At 41.7% G+C, this 11,501-nt stretch overlaps 2 protein-coding genes and 1 long non-coding RNA gene across 4 annotated transcripts in view; all 3 read left to right on the forward strand.

Annotated features, from left to right (window-relative positions):
- The first annotated feature begins 1,052 nt into the window (after positions 1–1,052).
- On the forward strand, positions 1,053–3,559 carry LOC109951904 (uncharacterized). Its single transcript, XR_002273675.1, has 4 exons — positions 1,053–1,200; positions 1,910–2,019; positions 2,499–2,573; positions 3,498–3,559. It is a non-coding gene; the product is annotated as an uncharacterized LOC109951904 (long non-coding RNA).
- Positions 3,560–3,578: 19 nt separating this feature from the next.
- On the forward strand, positions 3,579–8,654 carry ttc29 (tetratricopeptide repeat domain 29). Its single transcript, XM_020586660.1, has 10 exons — positions 3,579–3,590; positions 4,502–4,561; positions 4,959–5,122; positions 5,243–5,419; positions 5,631–5,843; positions 6,361–6,446; positions 6,955–7,046; positions 7,413–7,536; positions 7,867–7,956; positions 8,400–8,654. The coding sequence occupies exons 2-10, from the start codon at positions 4,539–4,541 to the stop codon at positions 8,565–8,567; spliced, it is 1,137 nt and encodes a 378-aa protein (XP_020442316.1). The 5' UTR covers positions 3,579–3,590; positions 4,502–4,538; the 3' UTR covers positions 8,568–8,654.
- Positions 8,655–9,184: 530 nt separating this feature from the next.
- Positions 9,185–11,501, forward strand: part of slc10a7 (solute carrier family 10 member 7) — a 10,105-nt gene continuing 7,788 nt past the window's right edge. For both annotated transcript variants that reach the window (XM_020586661.1, XM_020586662.1), the window contains exons 1-3: positions 9,185–9,375; positions 10,771–10,853; positions 10,959–11,095. In XM_020586661.1, the coding sequence (XP_020442317.1) occupies positions 9,276–9,375; positions 10,771–10,853; positions 10,959–11,095 (320 nt within the window). In that variant the 5' untranslated portion in view covers positions 9,185–9,275. The remainder of the gene's footprint in view (positions 9,376–10,770; positions 10,854–10,958; positions 11,096–11,501) is intronic.

Here is an 11,501-nt window from a genome sequence, read left to right on the forward strand (position 1 = left end):
CCACTAGTGTAGACTAATAACACTCTGTAAGCTGTTGGTGGTCTGACACGACTACTGTGTGTGTTACTACTTCAAATTAAAAGCATTTAACAAACAGTCTTTATAGTTAGAATATACAGCATGAAGCCTATGGTTTTAATTTCTGCTATAAAGTTGGAACATACTGAAATAAAACAAGCTCTAATGCAGTTTGGCCACATGTGACAACTGATACTGTATGTACCAATAACAAAGGGGAACAAGCAACACAGGGTCTTAGACGTAAAAAAAATACTTTGCAAATGTTTTGACAATACATCCAAAACCTGTCCTCTATTGTTGTACTCAGGGGCACAAAGTGGGAGTCATGGTGTTGCATGTCTATGTGCAACAGTGGAAAAGTAGACTGCTTAGAACCTTTACTAAGTAAAAGTAGAAATACTACAGTGGAGAAATACTTTGTTACACGAAAAAGTGCTACAAAAGCATCAGCTTCACAATATACTTAAACTATCAAAAGTAAAAGTTGTCATTCTGCAGAATCGGACATTTCACATTAATTACCATCATATTATTGGACCATAATGATTGTGTTCACAGCTTTAACGCTGCAGCTGGTGAAGGTGGAGCTGATGGTAACTACCTGATACACTTATACTGTGAAGTACTTTACATCCTGCTGGGTAGCTGGTGAATTTCCCACGGGGATCAATAAAATCTGATGATTCTACTGTGTTTGATTCAACTGATTCTGAAAATGAACTAAAATGATCAAATACATGTAGTGCAGTAGAAAGTACAAGGTTTGTCTCTTACATGTAGTGAAGTCACAGTATGAAGTAGCAGGGCATGGAAATATTAAATTAAAGTACAAATACCTCAACTTTGTAATTAAATGCAGTACTTGAGTAAATGTATAGTTACTTTCCACCACTGAGTAGTTACCTTTACTCTTTAACCATTTTCCTGATAATAGCCTGCTTCTTTTACTTTTCTATTCAAGGCAGGACTTTTACTTGTAACTGAATACTTATTCCCTGTGGTACTGGTACTACGTTGAACATTTCTACTTAAGGTGAACAGACGTGTGGTTTCCGAATGGAACCAGGCCGCAGTTCAGCAGTGAGAGTCGGAATGCGGCCCCTCGGGTGTTGCCATGGTGACGCCGTAACTCGGTTGAAGGCGGCGGTGGGAAAAAAATAAAATAAAGTTTCAGCGAAGGTATGTTAGCGTTTCTGTTATTGTGTGTATTGTCATGTTTATGTCAGTAGAACAATGAAGGTATTTAAATACACGTTTCCCTGAAAAAGGTGACGTTTTAAAACTTTATTTGAGCCACGGAGGGTTTACGTGGTTGGATACCTGCTGGTTCACTTTATTTTAATGGAGACCGGAGTAGAACTGGATAGTTTTCTGTTTCTGAATATTCTTACAGTTAACTTCAGCCCTGCTAACTTGGAAAGAGTTTAAGAAAGCATGCAAAGAGTTGGCATAATGTCGCAGTAACTAGCTAACCAATGTAGCAGGCTAACAGGTGATCAGCAGTGAGTTTGATCCGTTTTAATCAATAATCACACAAGGTCACTTTACTCAGTTTTAGCAGCCAGTTATTAGGCTGGGACAGGACAGGACAGGAGTTATTGACACTGACCGTTGGCCCCATAACTTTATCTGTCATCCTTCTGCAGCACAAGGCCTGTGTGAGCAGCAACAGTCTGACAAAGCAGAGAAGAAGAATATTAGTTGGAAGAAAGAACCAATAATATAACAAATAACACAGGAACATACCATTAAAGCAAAACTTTAATATAAAACACGAGATGCTGAACAAATACAACATAACAGTTCAACAAAAATGTTTCTAGTATAATATACAAAATATTTGTCCAGAATGGGTGGAACAGGAACTACTGTGCTTCCTCTCCTGCAGGTTGACAGGCAGCTGAAGATGAACAGAGTGATGACGCGGTGACGCACAGCGCCTCTTCTACCTCACATCACCACCAACATCAACAAAAGGAGGAAAGGTTCCGGGTACAGGTGGAGTGTTTAGTGATAGCACAGGTGGGGAAGGACAGAAGTAGTCTGCTCCCAGTGTCTGTGGTGTTTACATGCCAGTTTTTATTTAGATTTGACCAAATTGTGCTGTATTTTTATTTTTTGGTCAAACATGGTTCTTGTGTCTTGGACCTGAGCAGGATTCAAATGTTTTAATGTTGCAGCAGCTCTGTCTGTTCCATACTGTGTACGCTGGCTTGTTTAGTTTATAACAGTGGCGGGGGCGGGAGGAGGGGCTCAAAAATATTTTACCCACAAAATGGACGGCCCAGCAGAAAAAGGTTTAGGAACCACTGGTTTATAGCATTAACCAGTAACCAGTCAGGGGAGAAACTGCAGAGCATCAGTGTAAAGTTTCACACATTAAAAACATGACTTAGAACAATCCTAGAGTAAAAGTGCAGAGATGTTTTATGTGTGCAAACTGTGTGTGTGTGTGTGTGTGTGTGTGTGGTCTGCAGGATGTCGGGGTCTCTCCAAACCAGCTTGATAGCAGATACATCAGTTCAGCTCCCCTCCAAAGAAGAAGTTGCATTGTGAGTTCAGTCTCCATGGTAACCAGGTGGATTTTGGCACAGATCTGTTTCTCCAAGAATTTGCTGTTTATTTTTCTTTCCCTCTGTGAGATGGCAGGAACGCTGTCATGCGCTCAGTTAACTTTCTTCTGGCCATGTCCTTTAACACCACACTCAAAAACCTAGAGACTTCAGTCTGCTTGTTGGTATTTTATCAGTTAGGACAGAGGTTTTACAGTACGTCCTTCAAGGAGGCAGAAACAATACATGAGATGTTTTATTTCATCGACTACTGACCGATTTAACCAACATGTAATGTGGCCATGTTCTAGCTGTGTGTGACAGGACATCCCCATACATTCAGCTTCTCCTTACAGCTTTCTCTCAATGCTTTTTGGGACAAATGACAATGAAAAAAGTGATTTGTGGTTTATTCTATGATGTAATTCTGTGTATTTAATTGGTTGCTAGCTACGATAACAAGTGACAGGATTATGTACATGTATCAGTAGATCATTCAACATTAACACTGTATTGTCCCCATGTCTTCACATCAGTCCAGCAATGTAATAAACCCTCAAACACACTTTGTCCAAATTCACTGCAAACGTCAGTCAGAACTAGTCCATTTATTTTAATATAGGTGAACTATGTTAAAAAGGGAAATGGATGTTTAAGGTTATTTTCCATCATGGCAGGATATAAAAATGTTAGTATTCAGTCTGAAACTGAACACAGGTTAGCTGCTCACTGAGCCAGAAACCTTAAGCAGGCGTACTGCAGCTGGGAGCTCAGCGATACTGATGAAGAAATTCAGAATGAATGAAAAATTGGACATAAAAGATTAGTGGGCCCTCTGCTGCTAAACAGCGGTAACCTGGTGAGTGCAGATGCCTGTAACATCTGTCCATGCTCTCCCTCACATCTGTCTGTCTCTCTCTACAGGTTCAGGAACAGTCTGAAGCAGAACATCTGTGTGCAGATGCTAAAAGAAGGCTACCACAGGTATCTCTGTCTGATCAAAGAAGAAGTTGCATTGTGAGTTCAGTCTCCATGGTAACCAGGTGGATTTTGGCACAGATCTGTTTCTCCAAGAATTTGCTGTTTATTTTTCTTTCCCTCTGTGAGATGGCAGGAACGCTGTCATGCGCTCAGTTAACTTTCTTCTGGCCATGTCCTTTAACACCACACTCAAAAACCTGCTTGTTGGTATTTTATCAGTTAGGACAGAGGTTTTACAGTACGTCCTTCAAGGAGGCAGAAACAATACATGAGATGTTTTATTTCATCGACTACTGACCGATTTAACCAACATGTAATGTGGCCATGTTCTAGCTGTGTGTGACAGGACATCCCCATACATTCAGCTTCTCCTTACAGCTTTCTCTCAATGCTTTTTGGGACAAATCACAATGAAAAAAGTGATTTGTGATTTATTCTATGATGTACTTCTGTGTATTTAATTGGTTGCTAGCTACGATAACAAGTGACAGGATTATGTACATGTATCAGTCGATCATTCAACATTAACACTGTATTGTCCCCATGTCTTCACATCAGTCCAGCAATGTAATAAACCCTCAAACACACTTTGTCCAAATTCACTGCAAACGTCAGTCAGAACTAGTCCATTTATTTTAATATAGGTGAACTATGTTAAAAAGGGTCAATGGATGTTTAAGGTTATTTTCCATCATGGCAGGAGATAAAAATGTTAGTATTCAGTCTGAAACTGAACACAGGTTAGCTGCTCACTGAGCCAGAAACCTTAAGCAGGCGTACTGCAGCTGGGAGCTCAGCGATACTGATGAAGAAATTCAGAATGAATGAAAAACTGGACATAAAAGATTAGTGGGCCCTCTGCTGCTAAACAGCGGTAACCTGGTGAGTGCAGATGCCTGTAACATCTGTCCATGCTCTCCCTCACATCTGTCTGTCTCTCTCTACAGGTTCAGGAACAGTCTGAAGCAGAACATCTGTGTGCAGATGCTAAAAGAAGGCTACCACAGGTATCTCTGTCTGATTGACGGACTGATTTAGGATTTGTTTTTTTTTTTTTGGTTAAGATGTATTTTTAAATTATTCACCATATGTTCCACTAATTTACTATGAAATAAAATGTATGATGCCTTTTTAGTGCCATGACCCACGAGCTGTCGCTGTCATAACTCCAATCAGAGGTGGATAGTCACAGTCGGGTTCTTTGGCTGTGGCTACACTGTGCAACAGCTCCACCGTCTGTTTCTACTCCCACTGTGCATTGTCAGTGAATTACTTACGTGTGTCTTATTCTCCCTGTCATAAGAACACAGTATTTTCCTGTGTACACACACAACAACTTAGTTCCTCATTCTTTCAAAACACTGCAGCTTCCTCTTCCTCTGCTTCTTTCTCTCTCTCTTTCAGGTCATTCTCCGAGCTCTTCTTTCTGATACACTCCAACCAGGATGAGACGGCGTCAACCAAACCAGGTTCAGTTGTCAGCCTTCTGACTCCACTGGAGGAACAACAGGACAAACTGGAAGCCATGAGGCTGCACCTGACCCGGGCCGAGCAGGCCGAAAGGATCGGTACAGCATGAGATACTTACATTTAGGGTTTGCTTAATGGAGTTTTGTTTTTCAAGACAGAGTGATGCACGTCAGGGTTAGCAGGTTCTCCCTCACTGCATCTTGTCTGTGTGTGTGCAGGCTCCTGGTCAGTGGTGTGTGAGCAGCGACTGTGTTTAGGTCAGTATTTCTCAGCTCCAGAAGATCTGTGGCTCCGTTTCCACTTCTACCACAGCTGTGCAGACAGAGAGCAAGGAGGCTGCTCGAGACCGGCCACCGAGGCCCGGGTCTGCTTGGCTGAGCTCTACCTGCAGCAAGGTGGACGACACACAAACACACACACATCAGTACCTTTTGCGTAGATTCCAGGAGATTCTGGAGCTCTACTGGAGGGATGATCACAATAAACCACAATGACAACTGTATAATGAGAAACAAACAAGGTTGTTATAGTTAAAGGTGAAACAATATGTCATAAAGCTAATTCAGAAAGATCTTATGTCTCCTCTGTGGCCCGTCAATCCCTCAGGAGATCTGGAGGAGGCAAGGCATCAAGCGGAGCTGTGCCTCACGCAGGCGGACAGCGGGGACTGGCTAGACTCAGCTGGTTGTCCTTTGAGGCTGCGGGTTCGCCGGGCGCTGTGTAGGATCTACAGCCAGCTTGCTGATGCTCCCCTGGCCACCGCCAACTATGACGAGGCCTTGGCGCTGCTCCATAAAGGCTACAGCATAGCTACCGAGTGTAGGTGGAAGCAGTCTGTTTGTTTGTACTATAGAACATATCCTGAATATGCTGAAAGGGAGTAGACACATGCTCACATATAGACACATCCAGAATATTTATAGACAGACTGTGTGTGTTTGTGTCGAGAGAATCGACTCAGCTAAACGCTGAATACAACATCTGCTCTTCAACTCAGACACAGTCAAGTCTCACATCGTGTCATGTCCTATGAAAACCATGTGTCTGAAATAACTTCTCAGGCTTTGAAAAACAGTATCTGCTTTTTTTAATAATGCATTTTTCACACAGCGTTGGCAGCTTATTAGATACATCTAGCAGCTAAACTGATCAGACGGTCTGCAGTAGATCCTCTTTCATGCAGGTGATAATGTTCAGTTTGTGTGCAGAGTGTTTCTGAAAGGTGTTGATTCAACTGTGTGGTCATTTTGAACAATGAATTGAATTGTACTGTGTTATACTGGCAGGTGTCTCTCTCATTTACTTCAGTATGTGTAATTACCTGTGTCTGTTTCAGCGGAAGACAAAGAGATCCAAGGGGATGGTGCCTATCGACTGGGACTGGCCTATCAGTGCTCAGGGGACCACGACACAGCTAAAAAGGTGACCGAGTGAATGGTAAAGTTCTCCTCTGTGAGTCCTGAATGTCATCAAATCCCATGAAAAGACCAAAACAAACTATGTGTTTGTCCGTCTCTCGATACCTTCTCACTTCCGTGCTCTGTTTGTGGCTCTCGTCCAGATGTAACGCTTTAAACGCACCTCATACATGTCCAGTTTCATTTTTAGAAAGTAATTATCTGAGACAGCTAGACTTTGTGGGGGACCATTATGAGTGGCGGATTAATCCATATCTGGTTTCTAGTGAGTAGTTATATGGGACTGAGTCTAAATAAACTCTCTAGTGTGTGTTCATGGTGAGGAAGGAACATGTGGTTGACAATGGGTTTAATGGTTTCTGTGGCACATCGGAAGGAGAGATGTCAGGCTGTGACACACACATATTAGTAGATTCCTGAACTGCGGGTTTGGATCTTTTAATAGGATTTGTTGACACTAGGGAACATAGAAAATCACCAGACTGAATCTTTAAAACTGTCTGTGTGTCCAGTTCTTTAACACTTGCATGCAGATTTGTGGCACACTGCAGGATGCAGACGGACTGGGAGAGGCCTACAAGGCTATGGCAACGTCTCTAGAGAGGTAAACACACACAGTCTCACTGGTGTTTAGTATTGTTAGTCATTATTTAGGTATGGGTGCACACGTTACAGTCAACTTTTCAGTGTCTGCTTGACAGTTTGTCATTACAAAAGTTTATTGTGTGTGTCGCCTTGTGTTTCTGTCTTTGAGAGGACTAAACAGTCATAGTAGGCACAGTTTGCTTTATGAGGACCTTTTTGCTGGTCATCACTACTTCAGAGTATTATGTGAAGGTTAATACCTACAGCCCTTCTCTTGTTATTGCAGCTTCTCTATCCTGGCTGGGAAAAAGGTAGAGTAGGGTCAAGGGCGTGGATGTCAGTGAGAGTCCCCACAAGTATACTATATAATGTGTGTGTGTTTTAGTGAGGGAAACACAGACGCGTCAGTTCGTTGTCTGGAGGAGTTTGCAGACATCTCCCGTAGCAGCGGACTCCTGCACAACCTGGTGGACGCCTGTCTGTGTCTGGGCAACGTCTTCTACACCATGGTATCTCTCTCTCACACTCACACACACACACACACACCTCCAGTGATTATTAACCAGTGTAACTGGTGAGAGCTTCCCTGTTAGCAGTTAGAAACACACATCTCAAACAGATGAGTGCGATTCCCTCTTTGACAAAACTACCTTGAAAAAGAAGTTTAACACACGGTTGTTTTATTGTCGGTTTCCTAAACACTCTGTTGAACATACATGACCATTTTTATCTCTTTATTTTATTAGAATTGCTAAGAATGCAAATGCTCTGACACAACAATATTCTTCTTGTTTTGACTTTGAATTTTCAACTTGCATTATATCAAACTGTGTGTGTAGAGTCAGTATAAGAGAGCCTGTGAGAGCTTCCTGCAGGGCTACGAAGTGGCCTGTCAGACGGGCGACGTGGCTCCGATACAGACGGCACAGGTACCTTATCTTTAAATCTAATATCTGTATGGGTCTCTTCACACTGCCTGTGGCACTAAAGTCCATCTGTTGGTTGTTCCAGATCTTATTTTTTCATGTATTTAACAGGGACCATACATATAAATATAAATATTGTTGTATATAGATCAGTAATCTAACAGTTTTCAGTGTTTTTAAAAGGTTGAATTTAATTATTTTCTCATTCCCGTTAAAAGTTCAGTGTTTGTTCTCGACCTTGGAAATAGCAGTCAAGAGAACAGTCTTGCGGGCTTTGATCAGATGATAATGATTAAAAGCTCCAGATCAGCTGCTAATGATCCTTTTCTTTTATAAGCGATGACATAAAGTCAACACTCCTCTTCATGTCCCAGTGTGTCCAGCATTTCATGCCCAACAAACATTGCTGCATGTAACAATGCATATTAACAGCTGCTCTCCATCAGGTGCTGGTGGCCAATGCTCGTGCTCGTTCCCTGATCAAAACGTACAGCGCTGACGTGACTTCGGCCACGCCCACTGCCCTGCATCGATTGCTGGCCTGGAAGGACACCAGAGGACACGAAGAGCTGAGTGCAGACTGTGCAGCTCCTACTACTACTGCCTGGTACTGACTCAGAGTCACATGCTGAATACTACTGAGACAAATACATTCTCAACAAAAAGTGTTTTAAAATAAAGCATATCTATATATGTAAGATATTGTTGGTGTGTGTCAGTATGTTGTGATATATTTTAACCCTAATGCCAGTGGAATAAAAATGTGTTTAAGCTGGTGCCATTTATTTTGTTATTTCTGTGATTGCATCACTGATAAACCTGTTTTCATTTCAAACATACAGTAAATGTGTTTTTTTTTTTTTGCTGCTTTGTTTTATACTTTTGGGAAACTTTGTTTAAATACTTTTCATTGTTTGTTTCAAAAATATAATAATTTTAAAAACCATAAAATACATTTTTAAAAATTCTGGTCCTTTATTTCTTTACCTTAATTTTTCTGTTTCCTTTATTTCGATTAAACACCTATTTTGAAATATACCGCATCCTTACGTGATCTGTGTTTGCTATAACATTATATTGTTTATTGTAGTATTTATATTGTGCATGCAGATTTTACCTGTATTACGGTAATTGAAAAATCCGCAGTGTCTTTCTTTCAGTCTTTACGGCGCTGCCGAGTCCACGTGTCCGGAAGAGGCTCCGCTTGTTCTCGTGTTTTCTGATAGAAAACCCTCCAGAGTAGAAACGGAGTTTGGGAAACTTTGGTCCGGTCGATGTGACGGGGTCAGGCGTGCTGATGAGGTGAACCTCGAGGTTGGAACATGGGCCTTCTGGTGAGGATCCGGAAGGAGTGGTTCATCCTCGGGATAGTGCTGGTTATCATATCGGCCAAACTGCAGCCCAGCGTCGGCGTCAAAGGAGGTGAGTGGGTCGGTCACTTGTCAGTCTTAAACCCCGCTGGCGGCAGCTTGTGGCGTTAGTGTCGGACTTGGAAATAGTTTTTCGTCTTTATTATTCTTTGCTCATGGTGACGTAAGCCGTTGGGGAAAGATTGGGGACTTTAGATTAATAGTTACGGGAGTGATTCACCAGCATGTAATATTAAATAAACAGCCAACTTTTAGACTTTGGCTTAACTCAGCTTCGAAAATGTGGACTTTCTCCTTAAATATGTTTTGACTCGTGTGCATAATGTAAAGGCAGAATGTACAGAGTAGTGTCATAGTCAAAGGGTGTGTTTGTTTAAAGGCACGTTAACTAGATTTCAGGGTTTTATCAATGGAGGTTCCGTATTAACCATGGAGGAGGATGACGCTGTGTGCACTTCCTCCTCACCTGGCAGTCAAGTGACACGTTGCATAAAGCAGCACTGCTCTCGGTTAGTCATCGTATTTACTGCCCGTGTCTTACAGCTAAAGACAGTCAAATAAACACACCTTCACCGAGTAGTGGGCTCTGTGCAATCTGAGTTCGGTTCTTGACATTAAACAAACTCCTGTGCTGCCTTCAGGTGCTGTGTTACACGTCAGGTCCACAGGCTGTTCATCACTAATCTACCATTATCCCAAGCGTTATTTTCCATCTACAGAATTCCCTTATTGTGTTATAATAGTATGTTAAAATGATAATGCATCACACATTAAAACACTGCTGCAAACTCTGTGTAACAGACTTTAAATCAGTTTATTGTGAGATGCTGCTGCTTTACCCATGTTTATTTATCTGTGTGTTTAGTGAATCTGACATGTGTCACATTCACTGAATTCATAAAACATGTATCTGAGACAAGCAAGTTTGGAAACACACATAGACATTTCTACACACAACGTGTTAAAACGTCAGCATCCATGTGTGTTTATCAGTAGTTAAAGTGACCGTGTTGTGAATAGTTCCTGTTCCACTTGGTTTTAATATTCAGGGGTACACAATTGTTGTGAACGTGTAAAAACTCAGATTAAATAAGGAAATTCAGTTCATGTTGGATAAATAACTCTGGCCGTGTTTATTTTTATTTACGGACACAAGTGCCCCAAAAAGTAAATGCCCTCGTTTTATTGTTCTCTCAGTAACTTGCTTTGCCTGAAGCTGTGCTGATGATTTTATATTATTTCTAGGATCCAAGGTTCCAGGCAAAGGTTATTTTCTTTGTTTTTAGGTGAGAAAAATGTTGTCATCTTTTGTTTATGTATGTTTATGTATTTAGTTTGTCATGCTCATCGTGTGTGCTCTGCTCAGCATGTTGATGATGGAACATACGTGGTGTCAGCTGTACTCCAGTCAGTTTGTGTGTCTGACTGTCCTCCTCCTCTCTCTCAGGTCCACTAAAGCCAGAGTTCACCATAACGTACGTCGCCGTCTCGCTCATCTTCTTCAACAGTGGCCTGTCGCTGAAAACAGAGGTAAGAAAACGACTGATCCTCCGTCTGTCAGTCAATATGAGCTACCCCAGTGATGCGTTCAGGTGATGTTGGAAGAGATTAATGTGAAGGCTTGTCCGTCTGTAGGAGCTGACCAGCGCGTTGCTTCACGTGCGCCTCCACCTGTTTGTCCAGTCATTCACACTGATTTTCTTCCCGCTGGCCATCTGGCTGCTGCTCAAAGTGCTCGTGCTCACCGCCATCGACCAATGGCTGCTCAAGGGGTAGGTTGAGTGTGTGTGTGCACACGTTTGTGTGAATGGCATCCTTCAAGTCCCCGTCTCACTACCTGAAAGCAGAGTTGTATAGGCACACAAAGACCCACATTCATGGATACTGTAGTGTGTGGAAGACTTCCTGTATGATGCCGTTTAAACTGACTGAGGAGAGACAAATTAATCTGAAATTCTAATGTTGTGTTTAATGACGCACCAAATGAAGATACCTTGAAATCACCAACTACAGGTATGTGCCAAAAAATTAGAATATCGAGGGAAAGTCCATTTATTTCAATAATTTGTTTCAAAAAGTGAAACTTGTATGTTATATTAGTTCACTACACACAAAGTGAAATATTTCAAGCCTTTATTTGTTTCAATTTTGATGATTATGGATTAAAGACAAAAAAAA

The sequence above is a fragment of the Monopterus albus genome, unplaced genomic scaffold (genome assembly GCF_001952655.1).
Source record: "Monopterus albus unplaced genomic scaffold, M_albus_1.0 scaffold418.1, whole genome shotgun sequence".
NCBI classification, from domain to species: domain Eukaryota; kingdom Metazoa; phylum Chordata; class Actinopteri; order Synbranchiformes; family Synbranchidae; genus Monopterus; species Monopterus albus.